The 25,616-nt window shown below is 43.4% G+C and overlaps 1 protein-coding gene across 7 annotated transcripts in view; it reads left to right on the top strand.

Annotated features, from left to right (window-relative positions):
* The window catches only part of svilb (supervillin b), a 51,642-nt gene that overhangs the window by 15,770 nt on the left and 10,256 nt on the right, over positions 1-25,616 (top strand). For all 7 annotated transcript variants that reach the window (XM_080011345.1, XM_080011346.1, XM_080011344.1 and 4 more), the window contains 18 exons: positions 869-928; positions 2,038-2,115; positions 3,526-3,673; positions 10,083-10,178; positions 10,414-10,494; positions 11,285-11,462; positions 12,185-12,357; positions 12,907-13,062; positions 15,209-15,345; positions 15,532-15,679; positions 17,218-17,363; positions 17,721-17,896; positions 18,787-18,934; positions 21,761-22,040; positions 22,395-22,546; positions 23,268-23,373; positions 24,343-24,550; positions 25,265-25,398. In XM_080011345.1, coding sequence (XP_079867471.1) covers positions 869-928; positions 2,038-2,115; positions 3,526-3,673; positions 10,083-10,178; positions 10,414-10,494; positions 11,285-11,462; positions 12,185-12,357; positions 12,907-13,062; positions 15,209-15,345; positions 15,532-15,679; positions 17,218-17,363; positions 17,721-17,896; positions 18,787-18,934; positions 21,761-22,040; positions 22,395-22,546; positions 23,268-23,373; positions 24,343-24,550; positions 25,265-25,398 — 2,605 coding nt within the window. The remainder of the gene's footprint in view (positions 1-868; positions 929-2,037; positions 2,116-3,525; positions 3,674-10,082; positions 10,179-10,413; positions 10,495-11,284; positions 11,463-12,184; positions 12,358-12,906; positions 13,063-15,208; positions 15,346-15,531; positions 15,680-17,217; positions 17,364-17,720; positions 17,897-18,786; positions 18,935-21,760; positions 22,041-22,394; positions 22,547-23,267; positions 23,374-24,342; positions 24,551-25,264; positions 25,399-25,616) is intronic.

Here is a 25,616-nt window from a genome sequence, read left to right as displayed (position 1 = left end):
GTGTAATCACATTGAAAGATTGTTTTACTGTATTAGGGAGAAAATGGCAAGAGAGCACATGCCAACATGCCTTTTGCCTCAATCATCCTAGTCAAATGAATTCCCGGGGCATGAGCGTGTCATGGTCTCACTGGTCAGTATAGAGACAGTATAGATAACAATAACTTTATATGCATAGACACACCATTAAATACACAGGAAATATACTCAACACACAAGTTTCACCATTTAGGATTCTTAATGTGTTGCATGCAGTCATACAAGTGCATATATCTAATGTAATATATAAGCAAATGTATGTATATATAATGTCATTTATGTATATATATGTACAGTATCCGATGGGGAATAATTATGTACACAGTGTGCATTGGGGAAATAAGTGTTCAATAGGGGGTGTTCCACATATTGTACAGTGACTTGAATGTACAAGTGTCATTTACAATGAAGGTGCAATATGTGCAATCATGGAGTTATATTTGTTATTCAATCTACCACAGAAATTCTCAAATATAGCAGTGATCAGTAGTATTGATAACAGTACTTTTTAAAGTATTGTATATGGACAACAGCTTTAAACAACATTAGAATTCTTCCAAAAATATTGTTTCAGGAACTTGCATTAAACCTCATCAAATAACATTCTGATACTAGCCACCGTGAAAACTTTAATTATTGCCATATTGGTTGGTATTGTACTGCTATACTGTATAGCTGAAGCGGGCTGTCCCTGCTCAGACCTTCATGGTATTTTTTCTCCTATAAATCCATTGGGAATGAGATGCCCCCTCCACCCAGGGGTCATCCTCAGCCTCCAGCTCCCCTTCTCCACTGTACTGTACCTTCCCTGTCTCCAATCCTCTTGTAGGAGGAAGGGGTGGCGGTCATTCAGGAATACCTGCCCGTGTCTGTGTCTGAGCAGTTGTGGGTAAGCCCCACCCTGCCCACCATCCCCACTGCCAACCGCTGACAGTCCAGCCAACCCCTTGCAAAACCCAAAACCCTCATCCAATCAGCTTTGTTCTGGGCCTATGCTTTCAAAATTGCAGCCTGGTGTGTGTGTGTGTAAATGTGTGTTGGGGTCAACCCCCCCCAAAAATCTCCCTCAGCTTTCTTTGCACTTGTGCTGACGTCCAATGCGTCCTCCGTTGACAATGTCACAAATGCTTGAAATGGTACCTGCACTTGTTCACAAAGACGTGAAGGACACGTGCATTACATTAAAAGAGCACGTGCATGTGTCTGTTTGTACAGTATGCGTGCACGCGTGTTTACTGGCCGTCCAGGGATACATCTTACAATTCATTGTTCAAAGAGAAAACTCCCAGAAAGAAACCTGGATAGAAAAGGAGACTAGAAAGACAGAGATCTAGTGCCTTCATGGGTGGCTAGGTCTTCTTACCATGTGGGGAGCTACACCATGGTTATTTCCTGTTTCCTAATGTCCTGTACTTAACTACATTATATAGATGCTTTGAGTTTACTTGAGTAATGCTATTTTAGGGAACTTGAGTGGATATTTTTATTCCACTTCAAGTTTCCAAGCCAATATCTTACTTTTTGCCACACTACATTTAGACCTGCAAGTGCTATTTAAGTTCATGATACAGGTAAAGTAATCCGTTTGTATAAAGCTCAACAGCTTTTTCTGGAGCTCAAGTGGAAACCTGCTGAAGCCATGAGGCCAAACAAAACTAGTCCATCAACAATTTAAGCTCAGTGGGATACTTTTTGGGGAAATCCTTTTTACCCAGATACAGACGAGAAGGTCAATCCGTGTGTGCCCAGTACTAAGAACGTGACGGGCTGCAGAGGGAAGCAACTAGCCTAGCTCCTGTAGAATTCCTCCTGTAGAGGAAACACACCTCAGCATCTCACATCTTTTGTCATGGTGATGCAGTGCAATTGCATGTTGTGTTGCTGCCCATCCTTTGCATCCAGCTCTTTTATCTGCATGCTCACGACCTCTTTATCCATCTTATCACTTTCTTTTTCCGCCCACTTTCACCCTCTCCTTCACCCTTCTGCCTCTACTAGGAGCCTGTCTTCTCGTCCACCTATTCCCCTCCCATCTCCCTCGGCCAAAAGTGCCAGTATGTCGACCGTGCTGGTCAGGTAAGGCCACGCGCCTGAGCACGGTGTAGCACGATGGACTGGACTCTCTCCCTCTCTCTCTCTCCCTCTCTGGCTCAATCACAGCCACTAGCTCTGCCTCTCCTTAACTTCTTCCATGTGAAGGGTTCATCAGATCGAAGACTAACCCGAGATGTAGACGATAAATCCCCCGACAGGGTGTACGTCGATGACACTCTGCCATACATAAACAGGAGTGCACGTAAAGAAGGATAGAGGAATCATTGTACATATATAAGGTCGATGTTGCGGCATTGTCTAGTGCTGTTAAAGGCGGCTGTCTTCTAGAAGCACTTATCCTAGCCTCTCGTGAACATTGAATCACCGGAATAGCGCATGACACATCCCACGGTCCGTTGGTCGAGCAAGGTCTCTCGGTTGACACGTTACTTGAAAGTCGGCAAGGCACAAAAGTTAGTTACACAACCTCCCATAATGGACTTGAGAGTGTGGGACTTCACTCAGAGTGATGCCCCCCGTGGATCAATAACAAGTTCTGACACCAACAGAGCGGAGTCGTGTCTCTTCGAGTTACATGTTTGAGTTTGGTTAAACCGCACAGCTCTGAGCTCCTCGCCTCAGACAGCGAGGGCAGCGCTGGGCCTTATTATGCTTCGATGAGCTGTGGAAGTCCATTTATGTATGCTCGGTTTGGCGCTGTCACTGAGTAATGCCTCTTTGGGAGAGTTGTCTCACTCAATTATAGTGAGTGTGTGTGCGTGTCTGAATGTGTGTGTACGATGACCCCCCCCCCCCCCCACCCCTTAGACTCAACCCTCCCCTCTCCTGCAGAATCACACACACACACACACACCACACACATACACACACACACACACACACACACACACACACACACACACACACACACACACACACACACACACACACACACACACACACACACACACACACACACACACACACACACACACACACACACACACAAGTTCAATGTGCAGCCTCTCCTCTCCTGCATGCAAGTACACAATCTCAAAAAGCATCATCTCTTCATTGTCCACTGTGTGTGTGTGTGTGTGTGTGTGTGTGTGTGTGTGTGTGTGTGTACGATGATGTAGTCATCTTGCCTTGTTGGGAAGTTTTACTTAACATACTGTTCAGTGCTTTATCTATGCTTTAAGATAATATGGAGCATTACAATTCAAATACTAACAAAACAATCACATTATTTTTAAATACCAAAAAATGTCCGTCCATTGCAGTTCAGGCTTTGCCTTCTGTGCTGTTTATGCATGTTTTGGCTTTTGTCTGATCTTGAATTGGTGTCTGACCGATGAATAATGTTTGACTGGAATAGCAAGACCTCCCTGCCTTCTCTATGAATTTGTTTTTCCTGATTTGCACCCCCTGTCCTCGGCCTCCCGTCTCCAGAGGATGGGTGAGGAGATCGAGGCCCAGATGACCATCGAGGAGAGGAAACAGATGATCTCCACGCGCGAGGACGCTTGGAAGACCAAGGGCAAGGGGGTGGCCAACGACTCCAGCCAGTACACGGTCGCTGCGCGCATGGTCAAGAAAGGTCCGTCAAAGGGGAATATGATGTATTCAAGAAGTGAATTTAGTGAATTTACTGTGGGTGGTGGGATAATGGAATGATTATTTTGTAAAATCTGTTATTGTCTAAATAATAAATCCTGCACTTCTGTACCAGGGAGACTTTCAGCCTTGCCCCCTTCCACCCTGCTTCTCATGTGCAGGCACTGCTTATTATTATTATTATTATTATTATTTTTTTTTATTATTGTTAAAGCTAGAGTTTGTGCAACCTCCACAAACACAGAACTTTACCATCCTGAATAGCTGTGAAACTGATTGTCCTGCGGACTGACTACCACCCTGCTACTGCGCTGTTGCAGTCAGTCTCTTTACAAATAGTGTCTCGGTGCGCCGGTGCTATTTGCATGTGTTAACATTAGGCATTATATATACATTTGGTGAAAAATTGGGCCCTTTCTATGCAAATAACCCTAATTGCAAAAAACATCCAATTCTCAAACACTGGCTCTAATAGCCACATGCAGTTAGAGTGAATTTATTACTGTCTACAGAGAGCTGGTGGTTACTGCATGGACAAAAATAAATAATTGCGCGGTGCCTGCGCAATCAGATAGCTGTCATTGGCATTTGAAAATAAGAAAAATTGTCCGGTGCCCCGACGGGCGGGGTCATCAGTTTACCTCATTATTTGACACTTTGGCCATGTCTAATATGAACATCCAACATTGTAACATTATATATATGACAGAAAATAAAGAAAAGCATAATAGGTCCCCTTTAAAACAGATAATTCGTAAAACAGGCAGGTGTAGAGCAGTGGCGTAAATGTGTAATGACAATCGAATGGAGACCCCCCCCTCCCTGCTGACGCAGGGATACACAGATTGTTAACTTTATTTAATCAAATACAAGCCGGTAGTCAAATAAAAATGGGGCACCAAATATAGATGTTCTGTATATTTGTTCTAATGAATGTCTCGTGGAGTCAACATTTAACCATGGGTGGACTACGTTAGTGACAGAATGTTATTTCTTACTTGGGGCCCCTCTTCTGGATCTGGTGTGGGTAAGGGTGGGGTGGGGGAGTGGCTGTTTTTTAAGTCCCGCTGTGGAACCGTGGTCCAGGGTTGGGTGATCAACAGGACGATGGCGATGGTAATGAGGAAGATGATCACACAGACATGACCATTCTTTTCCTCCGTTAGGATCGTGATCTCAGTTCATGTCTGATGATTTGGTCTCCCGGTCAGCACTTTATGCAGGGACAGTACAGCACACCATGTGATTGTCCTTGCATCCCCATCATTACTAATGGCAGGAATGAAACTCAGTCGAGCTTACCTTCACTGGGGTTCCATTAAGAAAAACATGTCAGTTATCACAAAACAATATTTTAACCATGACAAGGTGTCAACTTGATAAATCCATCATGAGGTGTTTAAAAGGAGGACTTGGAATGGAATTGTCAAAATCATAATGTTTACTTAATTCTCTAACTATCCCTCCTTTTTGATAAATGGTTCTTACCATATGTCAAACAAGCAAATCAATTAAAGACTAGTGGGGGAGATACGGCTCCCCATGTGGATCATACACTACCAAGTGCCTCTGCCACTACAAACTTTGCCTTGCCACAACAATAGTTCAAGGCAGGATCCCTGTGAGTAGAGGAAAAACAAGGTTAGTGAGGAATCCTGTGTCCTCATCTATGGAGGACACAACCATTATTAACAAGAGCAATATCAGGTACGACGGCTTTGTTGGCTGCGTTGGCTCCAACATTTCCTATAGAGATGGGGTCACGTACATTCATGTAAACAACACAAATAGGGAGATCAGAATGGGAGGGTTATGACAAGAAAACATTCAACGGATGTTCTGTATATCTCATTAATCAGCTACACTGCACCTTATCACATTGGCCCGTACATATTCATGCAATCTAAATTAAACAAAAGACAGTTTACAACACATAGAAACACAAACATAACTGGTGGTACATAATAAACAAACACTGTTTTATACAAAAACCAGATGACTGACAGACAGACAAAACAAAAACCTAAAAGTTGTACTCATTAGTTTAAATCGTTGTAGTTGAACTTTTCAAGAGCTCAATAGCAAGATCTCAGCAGGGAAAAGCCACAACAGCTATCACTGCCAAGCAGTCATGTGAATCTCCATCACGGAGATTCACATGAATCTCCGAGTGGAGATTCTCCTTATCTCCACACAAGGTTTAATGAAGTTGGAATATCTCCTGGTCTTGTGACAATACAGTACTATAGTTAAAGAACAGGCTCTTCAATGTGAGCCTAAATGAGTCAGCCTCTAATTGTTTTTACTATATACTAGCTCTTGCAAAATATTGTAACTCAAACTTTCCAACGTGTAGATATATATACAGTATCCAGCATATGTGTCAAACTCAAGGCCCGCGGGCCACATCCAGCCCGGCTTACAATTATATCCGGCTCGTGAGATCATTTTATATAGAGCTATTAAAAATGCCTGCCGATATGAAGCTCTGATAACACACAAACTTCAGATCCCACAATGCAGCGCTTCAACCGCCTTGCCGAATGCTAGGCTACGTGGGAACATTCCCGCGTCAATCAAGTCAAGCTTCTGTTGTTGTATACAATCCTATTGCAAAGTTATTGCGAAGCTAGCCCCTCAGAATGGCGAAGAGAAAAGTTGATTCTGAAAACAGAGCCTTTCAAAACAGATGGGAGGCTGAGTATATGTTTACTGACATTGCTGGTAAACCCGTGTGTCTTAATTGTGGAGCAAATGTGGCTGTAATTAAGGAATTTAATCTAAGGCGGCACTTCGAGACGAAACATCAGGATAAGCTGAAAAACCTGAATGCAGAGCAGAAGATACAGAAAGTGGGAGAGTTAAAGAAGAATCTGACATTTCAGCAGACATTTTTCACCAGAGCAATATCACAAAGTGAAGCTGCTGTGAAAGCAAGTTTTATTGTGGCAGAGGAGATAGCCAAATCAGGCCGGCCATTTACCGAGGGAGAGTTTCTGAAGAGCTGCATGATGAAGGTGTGTGACGTCTTGTGTCCAGACAAAAAGCAGATGTTGACATATGTAAGCCTGAGTAGAAATATGGTTGGTGATCGGGTTTGGGAGATGGCCAACTGAACACAGTTGAGTGAAAGAAGCAAAGACTTTATTGCATACTCTCTTGCTTTGGATGAAAGTACTGACATGACGGACACAGCACAGCAAGCCATGTTCATCCGTGGAGTGGACTCCAATTTGCGCGTAACAGAGGAAATATTGGACATTTAATCGATGCACGGGACAACGACAGGAAAATATATTTTTGAAAACGTATGTCAAAGTGTAACCGACATGCAACTGCCTTGGGACAAACTTATTGGACTTACAACAGATGGCGCACGGGCGATGTGCGGGGAAAAAAGTGGACTAGTGGGAAGGATGCAAGTAAAGATGCAGGAGGAGAACTGTACTGGTGAGTTAACAGCATATCACTGCATCATACACCAGGAAAAGCTGTGTGGTAAAGTCCTAAAAATGGAGCATGTAACGAGTACTGTAACGCAAACCGTGAACTTTATCCGAGCAAAAGGTTTAAATCACTGACAATTTCAATCTTTTCTGCGGGAAAAAATTCAGAGTTTGCCGACATTCCTTATCATACAGAGATGCGTTGGCTGAGTCGGGGAAAAGTTCTCAATAGAGTTTTTGAGCTCAGCAATGAAATCTGTCAGTTCATGGACAGTAAAGGAAAAGACTCCACAGTTTTGCGGGATGAAAAGTGGAAATGTGAGTTGGCGTTTCTGGCTGACATAACAGCTCATCTCGTCATCTCAATGTCTTAAACCTTCAGCTCCAGGGACGTGACCACATGATCACTGACATGTATGACGCGGTGAAGGCATTTCAAGTGAAGCTGCTCTTATGGGAGACACAAATGCACCAGTGCAACTTGCCGCACTTACCCTGTTGCCAAGTATTGTTGAAGCAAGTCGACGCAACGGTGTTCCCAAATGCGCATTTTGCTGATACACTGAGCGCACTGCGCACTGAGTTCGCACGGTGCTTTGGTGACTTTGAAGCACAAAAAAAGAATTTCAAGCTGCTTCGCAACCCATTTGCCGGGGACATGGAAACTGCACCTGTACACATCCAGATGGAGCTGATTGAGCTGCAGTGTAATGGGACACTAAAGGCAAAATACGACACTGCAGGTCCACACAGTTTATTTGCTCCATTCCTGAAGCAATGCCCCAGCTCCGTCTACATGCGGCTCGAACCTTGTGCATGTTTGGTAACACATATCTGTGTGAGAAGCTGTTCTCAGTGATGAAGAATAACAAAACAGCACACAGGAGTCGTCTCACTGATGAACACTTGCAGTCCATCCTGAGAATCTCCACAACACAGCACCTCACACCAAACCTAAACGAACTTGTTGCCAAAAAAAGATGCCAAGCATCCAGCTCTGACAAAATGGCATAAGAGCAAAGAAAACTGAATGTTTTGATTTGTTGTTATTTTAACTTTTGCTGGAAAGCACACATTTTATTTATATTTACAGGGTTTTTTTTGCAGCATGTTCATATTTTGAATTTGTATAATTCTGACTGGAGATATTTTTATGGAGAGCAAAATCTTTCGAGATATTTAACGTTTATTTTTTATAAAATGGCATAAGAGCAAATTTGGATGTTTTGATTTATTGTTATTTTAACATTTACTTAAAAGCACAATTTTTATTTATTTTTTCAGGGTTTTTTGCAGCATGTTCATATTTATAATTTTGACAGGATATATTTTTATGGAGAGCAAAATATATTTATTTAAAGTTCAAGTTTATTTATTCTCGAATAATATTCCTGTCTGTTTTTATTCATATTTATGTTCAAAAAACATTTAGTTTTAGTGTGTTTAATAAATGTTTATCCTGTTCGGCCCGCAACCTAAAGTGTGCTTCGAGTTTTGGCCCCCTGTGCAATGGAGTTTGACACCCCTGGTATACGGGGTCCCTTAAGTGTACTGCGCGTTCATGCACCCACATATGTATGTGCTTATGCACTCGCCAGAGGTGGTTTCATCAGGATAGGGGACAATTATTATTATGTTCAACAATCATTTTTACTTTCTCTTTGGCATTTTTTGGGCTTAAAGTGTCTGGAACGCACGGTTGAGGTCTCGCGAGAACTGGGACGTCTCGGCTATCTCGAAGCAGGAATTCGTGAAAAACTGATTAAATTTGACCAGAGGTAGCCGAGCGTTCATGCATCACCCACATGCCAAGGTTCTAAAACTTCCGGTCGGAAGTGAGATGAGTTTGTGGAGTAAGACGCTTTGTGACATCATCCAATTTGCTATACAGGTACTCTTCATTTAACAACCTACCTGTTTAACGACTGCTTGGACTTACGACCAGCTCTCCGACCAGTTGGTATTGTGTGCTGCGTACAAAACCACGGTGGGCGTGCTGCATGTGCAGCGCGCGGTGTAGTCTCCATCGCTCTGTAGTGGTTGCAAAAAGCGCATGTGTAAATATGTGTTTGTTTGTGTGTGTGTGTGTGTGTGTGTGTGTGTGTGTGTTTGTGTGTGTGTGCGGGTGTGTTTATCGTCTTACCTGCTTGATGGCGGCAGGGCTCTTCGTTTGATATTTTATCTCTTTTGCCCTTTTAGTAAATATAAACGCATTCTGTTTGCCTCCAACACAGTGCCGTGTTCCTCCTTACTTTGTGGCATTCGAGCCAGTCTTAAGATACAAACTCCAGGAGTTGAAAACAGTCCAAAACATATTCCATGTTTGTGTCCTCACACATGGAGTTCGCTTGCAGTTCCAGAGCAATGGGTCTGAAGCGTGTCGATTTTACTCCCAAAAGTTTAAAAGTTGATGACATGTCACTGAGGGACATGCAGTGTTTAATTTGTTTAGTTTGAATGGAACCCTGTTATTGAGAACTTCCACACGGAGTGATTTCCTTCTACAGAGACAGGTGAGGTGAACTCTGTGGACTACAAGCAGTAGACAGCCACCTTCTTATTTTTAGGATTGAGTAATAATCGTCTTGTGGTAGTAAGTCTGCATCTCACCGGAACTCGGAAAACTCGCACACTGCGTCATTATGTCAGCTGATGCTGCATTCAAAGGAAACTCTGAAAAATGTTGTTCCCCGTAGTGAAAGGCTATAAAAATGGTTTTCACAGGATAGAGGGTATTTTCAGTCCTTTAATGGCAAACTTAAATGGGGCAATCAGTGAGTTTAAAAAATAAAATATGGTATTTTTACTTTTAATCAAAGTATTAGCCAACTCTCAGGGTTTACATGAAATTCTGTCATCAATATCCGATTTATGACCACATAGAGATTACAGAGACGCTATATCATAGCATTCCAAATAATATTTTTTCCTGCTCTGCCGTTGCAGGTCTGGCCGCCTCCTCCTCAGTCATCAGTCCCATCCTGTCTCCGGTCTCAGCCAAGCTGAAGAACAGCACCCAAGCTGGCGGCAAGCACCAGGAGGGTGAGACCAGCTATCACACTCTCTGATAAAACCAGCTCATCACCGCAAATTCTGCCCAATGATGAAGTCATTCATTATCACATACAAAATTCAAACCATAGCACACGGTCAAATCATGTCGGCATGTTCCTGTGATGTTTTTTTTTATCAAGTTTAGTTTGACATACAGTACTGTACATTCTAATGATTCTAAAGCCTCACATAACCACAAAGACAATTCTGCTGGTTCCATTAGAAATTGAGGCCCAGCCAGACATGGAGTCAGACAAGAAGCTTGACAAGCTGGAGAGTTTCTTGGGACGTCTGAACAGCAAAGGTGCGAGAGTCTCTTGTCCTGTCCTGTTATTCACAATTTATTTCAAATCTCTCTCTTTCTCTTTCTCTCTCTCTCTCTCTCTCTCTTTCTTAATTATATTATTGGATACCTTTGACGCTTCTAAATAACCACTGGTGTGCTGGATGTATTAGACCATTATAATGTTATTGGTGTGAGAATAGTTTCTTGTGTCAGTGTATCAGTTTCTATGGTATAATATATATAAATATAATATAATGTATATGAATATAATTGTAAAAATAATACATGGGAAATTATAAAAGGCTATCTAAATAACAATTGAAACACCTCATATTATTTTATATGATATTATATTATATTATTTTATTTTATATTATTTAATTTTATTTTATTTTATTTTATTTATTTTATCCTCAAAGCAGAATGATACAAAAGATTAAAAATAACAGCAATGGAAAGTACACAAAGCTAACTCTCAACAGAGCGCTTCATATGGGCACTGGTATGATATATTAATATATGATATATGAATAAAATCTGTAAATGTGATATATTAATAAAGCTATCATACTTATCATAGGATAGAGTACTGAGTACTCACAATACAAATACTGACAATTTCTATCACAATAAGGTCACTGATCTTGAAGACCCTGTGTGTTTGTATTATTCAATACATTGGCGTCTGTGCATTGCTGTAATATGACTATAATTACAAAAATATCAAAAAATAATGACAACAATAACAAAAATAATCCTGAGCTTCATATCCACTGCCCCCCACCTTGCCCTGTTTGCTGTGGTCCAGTGGCCAGTCTGCAGGAGACGACTCTGACGGTCACCGAGCGGGCAGTGAAGGAGGTGATGAAGCTCGACGACGAGATCTTCTCCAAGTTCTACCGGCGCGGGGCCGACTTCCCGCGCATGCCCACCAGGATCGAGATCGACGAGGACTTTGACGCCATCTTCGGCCAGCAGGGTCCCAAGTGAGCGGGAAAAAACTGCATGACATTCTTTGCATCTAAGGGAAAACAGGGACGTTCTATGATTATTACACAACAGTTTTTTATCGAAGAGGATTTTACATGAAGTTTTGGTTCTGCCTCACAAATTATGAACAAGCTCTGTGTGGTTCTTAGAGCTCACTAATTGTCAATGTTCTGATTTATTATTTATAAATAATATCAAATAGAGGATAGGATGGCACTGTGCAATGTATTTTACTCGAAATTATGCAGTATATCGCCTTACAGTATGCAGTATAAAGTGTTTTATTTTAAATGTAAACATTTTAAATTTTATATTGTTTTATTAAATCCTCCATTTCCACAGAGCAACAATTGGTGTTTATTCAACATAATGTAAATATGCATATAGACATGAACGCATATGTCTATATGCACTTAGAAAATAGGACTTAAAAATAAGCAATCATTTGATCAATGGCTCATCAAATACGTCACATCTTTGGGAAATGCAATAAAGTAATACTGTATATAAGTAAAACTATATATACACAGTATATTTGTTGTTGTTTTTATATTCATAAACACTTGGACTGTTTTTAAGTTGTTTAACTAACTGTTTGACAAACTGCCTATGGGGATAACGAATTGCTTCCACTACCACTTAAAGCAAGCACTGGAATAAACTCCAATTTCTGGATGGTAACCACGTTTCCCATGATGCTTTGCTCTCTCCCGCTTAGGCTCACCTCGGCCATGGTGCAGCACAAAAGGTCAGTGCGCCCGTCCAGGAATGTTCAGGCGTCCAGGAACCCTCTGAGGATGCTGGCCGCCCGGGAGGACATCCGACACGAGTACACAGAGCAGAGGCTCAACGTGGCTCAGCTGGAAAGCAAGAGGATGACGGCGGAGAAGAGTACGCCGGGGGCGGGTGGTGCTCATTTTAGCACCAACATTTGAAAATGTCATGTTCTTGTTAAAAGCTGCTTGGAAATGTCGTACACCTTTCCATTGTAGACCTTTGCGTAGTGTTGGTGAGAATCTGCTTTGTTTATCACTGATTGCCATGGTGTTGCTAATACATGGTGTTGACTTAACCAACCACACGCCTGTTTTCTGTTTGGAGATCATTTGAAGTGGAGAGCAGAACGTGAAACTGACCCGAAGGAGGCCTTTTGAGATATTTGTCTATCTAAGATCTTAGATAATATCACTGTGTGGATTCTATTTGGGGTAGCAACTTAACAGTATTAAGAGTAAAATACCAAAAGACTAAATAAACTGTAGTAAAGAATAAAACCACCATCATTCCAAGCTAAGGCAACACATGATGACTTTTGTGGTGTTAACTTTTTATCCCTGTTATTACTTGAACTGACCTCACCAAGCATCTCGCTGACCACTAACTAAACCGATCCCTAACTATTATACATGTGTTCTGATAAAGTGTGGTCTGTGTTTCCAGTCAGTAAGAGCTCGGAGTACTCCGAAGCGGCCCTGGCTGGCCTGGCGTCCAAGGAGAACTTCACCAGCGTCAGCCTGCGAAGCGTCAACATCTCAGAGCAAATGTCCAACAACAGCGCCGTGCCCTACAAGACCCTGATGCTCATGCAGATCAAAGGTGAGACTTTTGTTTTATTTGGAATTTTTTTGCATTTCCGTTAGTGCAATTATGGTAAATATGTCCTTGCAGGTCCTGTGAAAAAAGATGGACATGGATTTCTATCTATCTATCTATCTATATACACTACTCACAAAAAGTTAGGGATATTTGACTTTCGGGTAAAATTTATGGAAAATGTAAAAGGTTCACGCTACAGTGATATAATATCATGAAAGTAGGGCAATTTAAGTAGAAACATGCAATGGTGATTTCCTCATCTCAAACAATTTATTGAAACAAAAGCCAACAACAGTGGTGGGTTTACCACAGCAAAAAATGTCAATGTCTCAATAACTTGTCATGTGCCCTTGAGCATCAATTACAGCTTGACAACGACGTCTCATGCTGTTCACAAGTCGACTTATTGTCTGCTGAGGCCTGGCACCCCACTCTTCTTGAGGGGCGGCCCTCAGGTCATTGAGGTTCTGGGGTACAGAGTGACAAGCCTCTACGAGGCGACTCAGCTGATCCCATAGGTTTTCTATCGGATTCAGGTCTGGAGAAAGTGCAGGCCACTCCATTTGAGGTGCCCCAGTCTCCAGCAGCCGTTCCCTAATGATGCGACCTCGATGAGCTGGAGCATTGTCATCCATGAAGATGAAATTACGCCTGTGTTGTTCATGCAGGGGCACAATGACTGGATTAATGATGTTATTCAGGTAGTATGGGCTTGTCACTGTACCATTCACGAAGTGTAGGGCAGTTCTGTATTGACTAGACACACCTGCCCACACTGTAACACCACCACCACCAAAGGCTCGTCTGGTGACAACAGTGGCTGATGCATAGCGCTCTCCTTGACGTCTCCAACATCTTTGGCGGCCATCATTTCTGCTCAACGTGAATCGACTTTCACCAGAACAGCACTGAGGCCACTGGTCCCTCGTCCAGCGTAAATGCTCCCTGGCCCGTGCAAGACGATGATGCCTGTGCCTGGTGGTGTGGTCAGGTACCCTTGCAGCTCGTCTAGCACGCAGACCACGCTGATGTAAACGGTTTTGAATGGTTTGACGTGACACTTGGGTGCCTCTCACCTCCCTTAAATGTGCCTGGAGTTGAGTGGCATTCATCATCTGGTTCCACAGGGCACTGTTCACAATGAAGCGCTCATCAGTGTGGGATGTGGCCAAAGGACGTCCACTTCTATGCCTTTCTTTGACTCCTCCAGTCTCTCTGTATCTCTGTTGCAACCTGCTGATGACACTCTGTGACACTAAGCTCAGTGGCCACTTCCCTCTGAGAACATCCTGTTTGAAGCCTCACAACGGCGAGGTAGTGTTGATGAATTGTTAGGTGTCGTCTTGGTCTCATGATGTCAAAATGTGAACAGTGCTCATCATGCTGTTCACATTTTGAGGAGGATTTTGAGAGGACTGTTTAAATACCAATTCTAATTGAACCAGGAAATGTTTTGGTCGAATCATGGATCAAACACCTGTTGTGAATTTTGCCGTTCAGCTCCTTGTTAGAGAACAGCAAGTTGTGCAAAAAGTACTGAAACATTGAACAGTTGGACATATGCATTTAAAAGTTTAGAGAAAGTCAAATTAAGTTCACCTGTAAAGGTTATAGTGCATTTTAGGTTTATCCTGAAATTTCACCCGAAAGCCGAATATCCCTAACTTTTTGTGAGTAGCGTATATATATATACTGTATATATATATATATATATATATATATATATATATATATAGTAGTCACACTTTAAAAAAGCAGTAACATTTTGCAGAACAAAGGTGGGGTAGGATGTGTCCACCAATGTTTGGCAAATAAATGAATAGAAAGATATCACCATTTTGCCATATTTTTCTATATGGGCTTTCTGGAAGGGATTCATCTCACTGATAAGTTTGAGGGCTCCCATCGCTGCACTGCCTTGAGCTGCAGATAGCGAAATACAAGTTCCACTCTTACATTTTTGTTGCACAACTATTAGTGCAATTACAGTAAAAATCACTGGTTCTATAGTGAGGTTCTTGCACGTCCCATGGAAAGATAGGGATTTAGCAGGCCTATATCTATTTAGTAAAAGAGTAAAAGAGTAAAAGTAAAAGATTACTGCTAATCCTCGAATACACAAGTCGCTGTTGTGTGTTTCCCGCAGGCCGACGACATGTCCAGACCAGGCTAGTGGAGCCAAGAGTGTCGTCGCTGAACAGCGGAGACTGCTTCCTGTTGGTGACCCCTGACCACTGCTTCGTTTGGATCGGCGAATTCTCCAACGTGATCGAGAAAGCCAAGGCGAGTCGATTACCCATAATTCCTGATGTTCAGAAGCTCAGCCATGTATGTAGAATAACATTACTCACTAAAACCTTTTCTGACCCACTTGCAGTACACACAAGTTCCAATAGGGGGCTCACTCACAACTCGCAGGTTGAAAATCACCATTCTATATCAACTGAACCGCTTCCTGTTCCCTTCCAGGCGGTGGACCTGGCCACCTATATCCAGACTAAGAGAGACCTGGGCTGCCGGGCCAGCCAGGTCCAGACCATCGAGGAGAGGGTGAACCCCCAGGGTCCCGACGCCCAGGAGTTCTGGGCCGTCCTGGGGGGACAGGCCCCCTACCAACGTAAGAACCGACCCCTTCCCCTCAGAACATCGAGGGAGGTGCCAAGTTTCACCCTCACACTACACAGCTAGTTCCAACCCAGATTGTTTTCAGAACATTTGAAGGCGTTTTCAGCCTGAAAACGACCAGTTTGGCCAAGGTAGGAGCACTTTAAGTAAAGTGTGAAACTGTGTGAAATACATGTTGGAAGTACCTACATTTTGGAAGTACCTACTGTGGTGCAAACAACACACTACCCAGACACACTAGTTGAAGCCAGCAGTTTTTAGAGAGATATGACTAAATCGATCACTAAATATGAGTTTCATTCCTTGAGTTTCATACTTTCATCCAATTTATGCTACCTCAAAAATGCTATTCAAAAGTTGACAATATAACAAATGAAAAACATTAAAACCACCTGACTAATATTGTGTAGCTCGCCCTGGTGCCGACAAAACAGCTTTGAACTGTCGAGGCATGGACTCTGAAGGTGTCCTGTGGTCCATCCAAATGATGTAGAAGAAAACGTGATTCATCAGACCAGGCCACCATCCATCGCTTCCATTGCTCTGTGGTCCAGTTCGCTCACATGCCCATTTGTAAGCGCTTTCAGCGGTGGATGCACTGTGTGTTCTAACACCTTTCTATCATAGCAGCATTAACTTTTTAATCAATTTGTGCTTCAGTAGCTCTTCTGTGGGATCAGACCAGGCGGGTTAGCCTTCGCTGCCCACGTGCATCAATGAGCACATGAGTCCATGACCCTGTCACTGGTTCCCCAGTTGTCCTTTCTTGGACCACTTTTGGTAGGAACTAACCACTGCATACCTGAAACACCCCACAAGACCTGGCGTTTTGGAGACGCTCTGACCCAGTCGTCTTGCCATCACAATTTGGCCCTTGTCAAAGTCGTTCAGATCTTTACGCTTGTCCATTTTCAAGAACTGACTGTTCACTTGCCGCCCCACAGCTTCACAGGTGCCATTGTAACCAGATGATCAATGTTTTTCACCTCAGCTGTCAGTGGTTTTAATGTTGTGGCTGATTTATTTCTATATAAGATTCTTTCAACACATTGGCTAATTGTTCGTACTTATGATTCAACAGGTTGAAAATCAACCTCCCGGTTGAATCATAAGTACGATCACAAGTATTATTATCATAAGTAATAATAAATGTTTTTTTTTTATTAAGTTAAGAAAAAAAAATTATAACATGGCCTGTGTCTTTGCTTCCGAAATAAAATCGTTATTTATCGATATATTATATAATATAGCAAAATAATATTATGTTAACCACATAAGAATTCACCTGCAAGAGTTACCTTGCTGAAGAAAATGATTAAACAATTGCTTAATATAGCCAACAAAGACTAAACATTATTCCAGTTATAGTTAAGTTCATTTTAATTTCATTTATTTAATAATTTAATTGAATCAACGGAAATGTCATTTTTTTTTACCCTGTGCTAAAGAAATCATGCCTCAATCAGGCCTCCATATGTCTGATTAGGGCGTGCTTTGATATGTTTTTGTATTTTATTTGACCCCCACCAGCGGCAGGTACCCCGGAGGAGGATGAGCAGTTTGAGAACGCAATCCTGGAGACCAACTGCATCTTCCGGTTGTTGGACGACAAGCTAGTGCCCGATGACGAGGAGTGGGGCAAAGTCCCGCGCACGTCGCTGCTGCAGCCCAAGGAGGTACACCGGAGGTTAAAATGACACCAAATGGACCCAAGAATAGAATCATGTGTGCTGGGGTCCTGCATTTGTAATAAAAATACTCCTACCAAACAAGTACTACTTCAATCTAAGTCCTTGTAACCTTGTACGTACTCCATAGTTGCATGTAATAACATGGCCCTGTGGAATACTCCATTCTCACCGTTAATGCAAGTAACTGCTAGTAACTAATATATATATATATATATATATATATATGACATATACCCCCAAAAAATCACAAATCCCATTACCGTGATTCAAGATGACAATAACTAAAAGTAAAAAAAAAAAGACGATTAAAATGGCTGCTGCTTTTCTCCATCTCCACATTAGGTGTTGGTTTATGACTTTGGCAGCGAGGTGTACGTGTGGCACGGCAAGGAGGTGACGCTGGCCCAGAGGAAGGTGGCCTTCCAGCTGGCCAAGCACCTCTGGAACGGAAACTTTGACTACACCTGCTGCGACGTTAACCCCCTGGATCCCGGAGGCTGCAACACGCTCATTCCCAGGTGGAGCTATGATATAATATAAATATAATATTGAAAAAAATATATATATTTCTGTTCCTATAGATAGAAACATACAGTATGCTCAACTACAGTATTGTCAAGTCCCTTAAAACATGGTGCGCCATGAGCGCTCACCGGGTGTGCCGTGAATCACTTTGAAGAATGGAAACTAGCTCTTGTGTTGCAAGATCTAAATGGCAAGGGGGCACTAATTCATCTAATTCATCAGTTCCAGACAGAAGTTTCACTCTGACAGTGAAGACTATCTGTAGTGACAAAAGGTTCGACTCTTTTTTGAGATTCGGTTCTTGACTCTTCACTCTGTGTAGTCGTTCCATTTTCTGATTCTTTGTTCATTTGGGTGGAAGGACGGAGATACTTCCCAAACGATGAGAGTCAGAAGAGTCCGTTTGACTCTGAGTTGTGAATGGAATTTTAATTTTATACATTATTTACATTTAATATGAATTAAGACATTTCACTGCATATATATGAAAGTATGTATATGTATGTGATGAATAAACCTCTTGAATCTTATGCCAAATGCCAAATTGAATACTCAGTATTATTTTCAGTTTGTGAGTCGACTCATGGTTTGTGAGTGACTCCAGACTCCCAAGTAATTTAAAGGATCTGTTCACCACGAACAAATCGCTTGCGAGTCTTGCATCACTACTAGTCACTACTAGGCCATTGTAATAAGCACATTTATACATGTTTCTGGCGTTTTTAGTGGTTAACAGGAGAGTGATGGGCCGGGGGATTATTTAATTGTAACAAGTGTGCCGTGGAAGACAAAAAGGTTGGGAAACACTGCATTTAATCAACAACAAATCGACACATGAAACCGGGCTTGACTCCCTATGCCCCCTCCCTCCCTCCCTCCATAGGAAGGGCCAGGGCCGCCCGGACTGGGCCATATTCGGCCGACTGACGGAGCACAATGAGACTGTCCTGTTCAAGGAAAAGTTCCTGGACTGGACTGAAGCAAAGACGCTGTCGCCCAAGAGCAGCATCGAACCGGTGCCGGAGCAGAAGGTACCGAACACATCAGGGAAAAATACATGTAAGAAAATACTGGGGGGCAGGGGGACAGAATTTTTATATCATTGTGGGCGTCTCTGCCCACACGTAGGGGTTTTTGGGAGGGAGACAGAGTTTTTCTGGCCGTGGTTTGCCAACATGGCGAGAGTTATTTTATCATAAAGTTGAACAAAAACCTCGCTGGCCACAAGTATAAATAATAAAGAATAATGAGTTTGGGCGCAAGAGGAATGGCGTTGGGCTCTGGCGCCTTGTCGGCTCTTGAGACCTGTACGCCAATCCCCTCTGAAAGACAGACAAACATTAGGAAAGCTCCCTGCTCCTCGAGTCGGCGCTGATTGGGCCTGATTGGGCCGACTCGAGGCAGCTAGGCGGCCGAGGGAAAGGGAGCCATGCTGCCGTCTGCAGCCGCGGCTTGACTACGCCCCTTGGTCTGCCACATACCCCCACCACCAGACTTAGGCTGGGGAGCTGTCCGACCGACATCTGACTCCCTGGGAGGAGAAAGTCAGCCACGACCATCTGTGTCGCTGGCCTATGGACCACTCAGAAGTTAGAGGGCTGGAGAACCAGGTACCACCGGGTGTTTGTGTCCTTCGTCGGGTGGAGCCACTGCTGCGGGGTGTGGTCCGAACAGAGGGTGAAAGCACGTCACTGATCGCCAGACACTCCTTCTCCACTGTGCTGCACCTCGACTCCCGCTCTGAGAGTTTGCGGCTGAGATACAGCACCGGCCACTCGGTCCTTTCCACCTCCTGGACAAGACTGAGCCCAGCTCTCTTTCCGAGGCAGTAAGGGAGAGAGAAGTTAAGGTTAAACAGCACTGGCTTCCCACAATTGTTTGTGATCGGAGCGGTTTTATCAAGCTGGGGTCGGAACAGGCCTTCACCCAAGTGGTACCCCAGCTACCATACATCCCTCCGTCCCACAGCACACTTCTTTGGGTTGGTGGTGAGCCCCGCCCATGTCAGAGACTCAAGCACTGCGCCCACATGCCGCATTTGCCCCTCCCAGTTGTTGCTTTGAATGATTACATCGTCTAGGTAGGCTGCGGCGTATAATACATGTGGACACAGCACACGGTCCATGAGTCTCTGAAAGGTCGCTAGGTCACCGAACAACCCGAACGGAAATGTGCGAAAGTGGTACAACAACGGAGTGGAGACGACGATTTTTCCTTGGACTCCTGAGACAAGGGAATCTGCCAGAAGCCCTTGGTTAAATCCAGTGTCGTGAAAAAATGAGCTGTACCTAACTGGTCGAGAAGTTCATCGACCCAGGGCAGCGGGTAGACGTCCAACTTTGACACCGCATTCATGGGTGAGACCAGTCACTCGTGGACTCCTCTATCACTCCCATGTCAGGCATGGCCTCTAATTCCGCCTGCACGATCTTGCATTTATGTTCGGGTAGGCCATACGGCCGAGAGCACACCTTCACCACCCAGGTCGTCTCCGCATGGTGGTGTATGAGGGTATGAGGGGCGTGAGGCCTGGCAGGGAGGAGAAATCATCAGAGAAGCAATGCTGAAGTGCAGCTACGTCCGCTCTCTGGGACGGAGAGATATTGTCACTTAACAGGGCCGCGGTACGATCGGACACTTTTTGAACCTATCCTAACCCCGCTTAATGACCGGCGTGACCAGAGCCACGGACGCCCCCTCCCTCCATTCCTCCATTCTTTTAAGAGGTTCAGGTGATAAATCTGTGTCGTAACCTGTCTGTTAGACCGTTCAACCTCATAATTGACCTCGCCAACCTGCCGTGTGACCACAAAAGTCCCTTGCCACTTCGCGAGCAATTTAGAGCTGGACGTAGGGAGCAACACTAACACCCTGCCTGCCGGTGCGAATTGTCTGAACAGAGCCCCCCCGGTCGTATAAGTGGCGCTGATGTTCATTCATTCCTGAGCCCGGAGTAAATTCTCCCGTGATAACGGTCAAATCAGCACATGTAACGTTGCTATCAGGTCCATAACATACTGTATTTCATTCTTACTGGTGCTAGGACCTTCCTCCCACTTTTCTTTAATTAGGTCTATGCCCTGGGGTCTCCTGCCAAAGAGGAGTTCAAAGGGAGAAAATCCTGTGGAGGCCTGGGCAACCTCCTGCACCGCAAACAACAGGGGGTCCTACCACTTGTCCCAATTGGGGCTATCTTCGTGAACAAACTTTCAAATCATGCTTTTCAGCATTTGATTAAATCGCTCCACCAGACCATCAGTCTGGGGATGATCGCTGGTCCCAATTGAGCGGACGCTCAGTAACTTGTAAAGTTCCTGAAGTGTACGTGACATAAAGGTAGTGCCGTGGTCGGTCAGGATTTCCTTCGAAATCCTGATTCATGAAATCAATTCATTCCTATGGATGAGACAACTTTCGGTCCGGCATTACTAACGGAAGTTAGGTCAGTCAAGTTTTTAATGTAATTAGGATTAAAACAAAGTAAATAAGTCATGTATTTAAAAAAATAATTACATTCTTATCAAGCTTATAAATAAATCTCTTTTATATAAGTGAATTGGTCGTGTGTATTTATTTATTTTTCTACTTTGCAAACATTATATAAAGGAAGTTTTAAACCCTCATTCATGGAAAATGGTTCACGTTTATCTTGGCAAAATACTTGCTGATCTGGTAAACAAAAACCTCTCCTGTTTCCCTGACATAATTTGTGATTCAAAACCCAGACAAGGTTCATCCGACAGCCACAGAGGGAGGAGGATCCAACTGTCGGATGTGTTATATATTCGTGTGAAGTAGGCTTTAAGTTTAGATCATAATTTCTCTGATTTCTCTCATAATTTATTTGTGTTTTTCAGGAGGCCCTGGGGCGGGAGTGCCGCCCCTACGACGCCACCCTGATGCTGCCCGTCCTGCAGTCGTCCATCAGCACGGTGCTTGACGGCACTGATGTGGGCCGGGGGCACGGCCCCGTTGAGAGCGAGGACCACATGAGGACTCTGAAGATCAGCACGGTGGCCGTGGACGTCTGGCACATCCTGGAGTTCGACTACAGCCGCCTGCCACGCCAGAGCATCGGCCAGTTCCATGAGGGCGACGCCTACGTGGTAAAGTGGAAGTACATGGTCAGCGCCACAGGTGGGTTACGCAGGCGGCGCAGGGAACACCAGCATGTACGCTACCGACAATCGCCACTAGAGAGAGCCATGTTAACAAAATAATATATTTTTTAATACTTTGATATTGACAATATGGAAAAATGATGTGGTATTATGACTAAATATGTATGAAATTGTTACCATTATTGTTATTAGCCATATCATTCTACTGCTGAGTAATTAATTAAATGAGCTTGTCGTTGTAGTCAACGATTGGGTGTTTAGGTCTAAAATGAACGCCTTTTGAAACATTTAAAATTCTACTCTAGCCTGAAATTTGCCCCCCATCCCAAAAAAACCCAAGTAGTAAATATACCCTGTGTGTCTGCTGCAGTGGGTCGTAGGCAGAACCCCGAGGCCAGGAGCACGGGGCCTGGCAAGGAGAAGTGCTGCTACTTCTTCTGGCAGGGCCGCCACTCCACGGTCAGCGAGAAAGGAACGTCGGCGCTGATGACCGTGGAGCTGGACGAGGAGAGGGGGGCGCAGGTTGGTTAGCCCCCACCCCCCTGCTTCCTTCCTTCCTTCCTTCCTTCCTTCATTCATTCATTCATTCATTTGTTTTCATTCATAGCTGTTTGGGGTCACAGGAAGCTGGAGACTGTCTCAGCTTACCATACAAAGGGCTTGGGCATATAATCAGTTCAAAGATGTTTGTATACTGTATTTACTTTTATTATATACATTTCCATTAAAGTGGTACCGGTAAGATTATTTAGTAAAACCAAAAATCCCATATTTGATACTTTTTAGCTGGCACTGGATAAGAAGCCATTTAATGTATTTCCGTTATGCACGTGCTCCTCTCCAATCTGGTGGCGGCGTCCCCCTTTCCTGGTAAAAATGCAAAAAAAATGCACGAGCAAGAGTGGAAAGTCAGCCATGTTGAACTTGATAAACCACTGTTGTGGTAGTAAACTGTGCATATGGATGAACATTCACAAAAAGCCACCATCTTAGAGCCAAGACGAGGTTAAACCTGGATATTATTTTAAAAATAATCCCACCCAACAGACGATTTTAAGGATTATCACTTCAATATTATTCATATTAATTTAAACACTTGTTGGATGTGTTTTGTGTGTTAGAAGTCTCCTGGTTAGTGTATTCATGTATATGAAAAGGTGTCATTTTCTTTAGATATTCTGGTTTCAGGCCAAATATCATTTACTTTTGTGCCCGATTGAATGAAATGCGCTTCCCTCAACAGGTCCAGGTGCAGCAGGGGAAGGAGCCTCCGTGTTTCCTACAGTGCTTCAACGGCGGGATGATCGTCCACGCCGGGAAGAGAGAGGAGGAGGAGGAGAACATTCAGAGTAAGAGGAAGGAAATCGTCATTGTGCAATTATTTTACTCCCCAGTATAACTGAGAACTTCCGAATTATCCCACGAGAATTGTCCTTGAAATATTTAGCAAATCCATACTTTCTCATTATATTCTCGGTGTCACAGTGAACATTCGACGTTCCCTAACACATAGTAGAACAGTGGTTCCCAATGTGTGGTCCAGGGACGCCCGGGGTTCCTTTGAGATGTTCCTGGGGGGTCCCCAGCAAGATTATTCATTACCATTATTACATTTACAAGAATGTTCAATGATGACTGTTTTCATCATAGTTTCACTGTTATCTCCCAGACTATAGGATAGGCATGTATGGGATTTTGGAATAAGTCATATGCATATATGTATGACCGTATGTATCTGTATATGACAAATAATCTCTTGAACTTGAACTTGAACCTTAAACATATTTTCAGATTCCCAGACGAAAAATCTGTGGCCTAATAAATATCAAATTGAGGATCCTTGATATGAAAAAGGTTGAGAATCCCTGTGTTTTACCATATTTACATCCCAATGTACTTATATTATATACATAAATTATATAATATGAGTTATTTACTTATATCATATAAGTAAATTGTACTGCACTGAACTACATCTTATTGTTTCCTTCTACAATGCATGCGCTGTGTTCAGGGCCGACCGCTGGCATAAACACTATGTGGTTGTTTCGGGCCACAACCGCTAGGGGGGCCACACAATGCTCGCTCCTCACACTTTGTACAGTGTTAAGTTGACTCGCTCCCTTTAAGAACTCAGTGCATGGCTGACCCTCTCCCCCTTTTCTCCAAACAAACCAAATAAAAGCAGTGTGTTTTTATTTTAGATGTATTTATCTTCTGCCGTTGAGCGACCAGCAGCTATCGATCTATGTTTCTGTGTCTATCTAAGTCTATCCTGTCTTCATTTTTCATTTATATTTTGTTCTTCATTCTACCAGGTGAGTGGCGTCTGTACTGCGTGCGCGGCGAGATGCCGGAGGAGGGCCACCTGCTGGAGGTGGCGTGCCACTGCAGTAGCCTGCGCTCGCGGGCCTCCATGCTTCTGCTCAACATCACCAAGGCCGTCATTTACCTGTGGCACGGCTGCAAGGCCCAGCCGCACGCACGCTCTGTGGGCAACACCGCCGGGCTCAAGATCAAGGAACAGTGAGTGGGAGAGAGTTTCACAAAGGCGCCTTTCTTCTGATTTGATTTGATTCAATTTTGTGTTTGAATCGGGAATCAAACCATTGCCCAACATGGGACGTGGTGAGAAACTTGCGGATCTGCTGATTTGTTGATGTTTCTGAGCACTAACTAAGAAGAACAAGCAAAGTGCTGAACGTATCGTGAAAGTCCGCTGAGAGCCTGAAAGTCATTGAAGAGTAAAATGGCTTTCCAAAGTTATCGGTTCCATTTGACCAATAAGCAGAATTGAAAGATTTCCACCCGTACAGAACATAGGGGATTTGTAAAGGATTTGATTTCACAATGTTTAACGACCCAAGGAAGAGAATGAAGGGAGTGGAAAAAGATAACGTCGCCCTTAATGTAAGACACAAAGGACGGGGACAAAAAGTGTTGTAAAGTGCTTCCAACCACTCGCTTATGTGTATGTGTAAATATGATAAATAATGTTTTCGTATTCAATAAAACAGTAAACAATCAGATATGCACCACAAATTGACCAGCAACCCAACTCAAACAAAAGCAGTTCTCAATACTTACCAAAAAAAAATAAGCTATTTTTACGACGTTAAAGTGCCGTTGTCCCCGCTGCCACGAGAGGGCAGTGCTGGGGCCACAGTCCACCAATGATGAAGTCTGTGGGATTAAGGTCAAACGTATGTGACCCCTGTGTCCCTCACGGCCCCGCCCCAGGTGCCCTCTGGAGGCCGGTCTCCACAGCAGCAGCAAGGTGACCATCCACGAGTGCAACGAGGGGGCAGAGCCTCCGGGTTTCTGGGAGGCGCTGGGCAGGAAGGATAGGAAGGCCTACGACTGCATGCTGCAAGGTAGCGTAGCAACCTACTTCACAATTCTGAAAAAGAGTGAACTTTTCGTTTCTATGCATTTTGTAATTGTAAAACTTTAAATGATGCATTTGATTTGAATTGGAATAAAAGGAAGATGAGTGAGATTAAATTGAATTTTTTTTTTTTTATAGTTTTAATGTCATTTTATATAATCTATTGGGTAAAGTTAGGGTTAGGGTTACTTATGATATAAGATA

Source organism: Zeus faber (assembly GCF_960531495.2).
Source record: "Zeus faber genome assembly, chromosome: 12".
Taxonomy (NCBI): Eukaryota; Metazoa; Chordata; class Actinopteri; order Zeiformes; family Zeidae; genus Zeus; species Zeus faber.
Note: the sequence above shows the minus strand (reverse complement) of the source record. Positions and strands in the feature narration are given on the sequence as shown.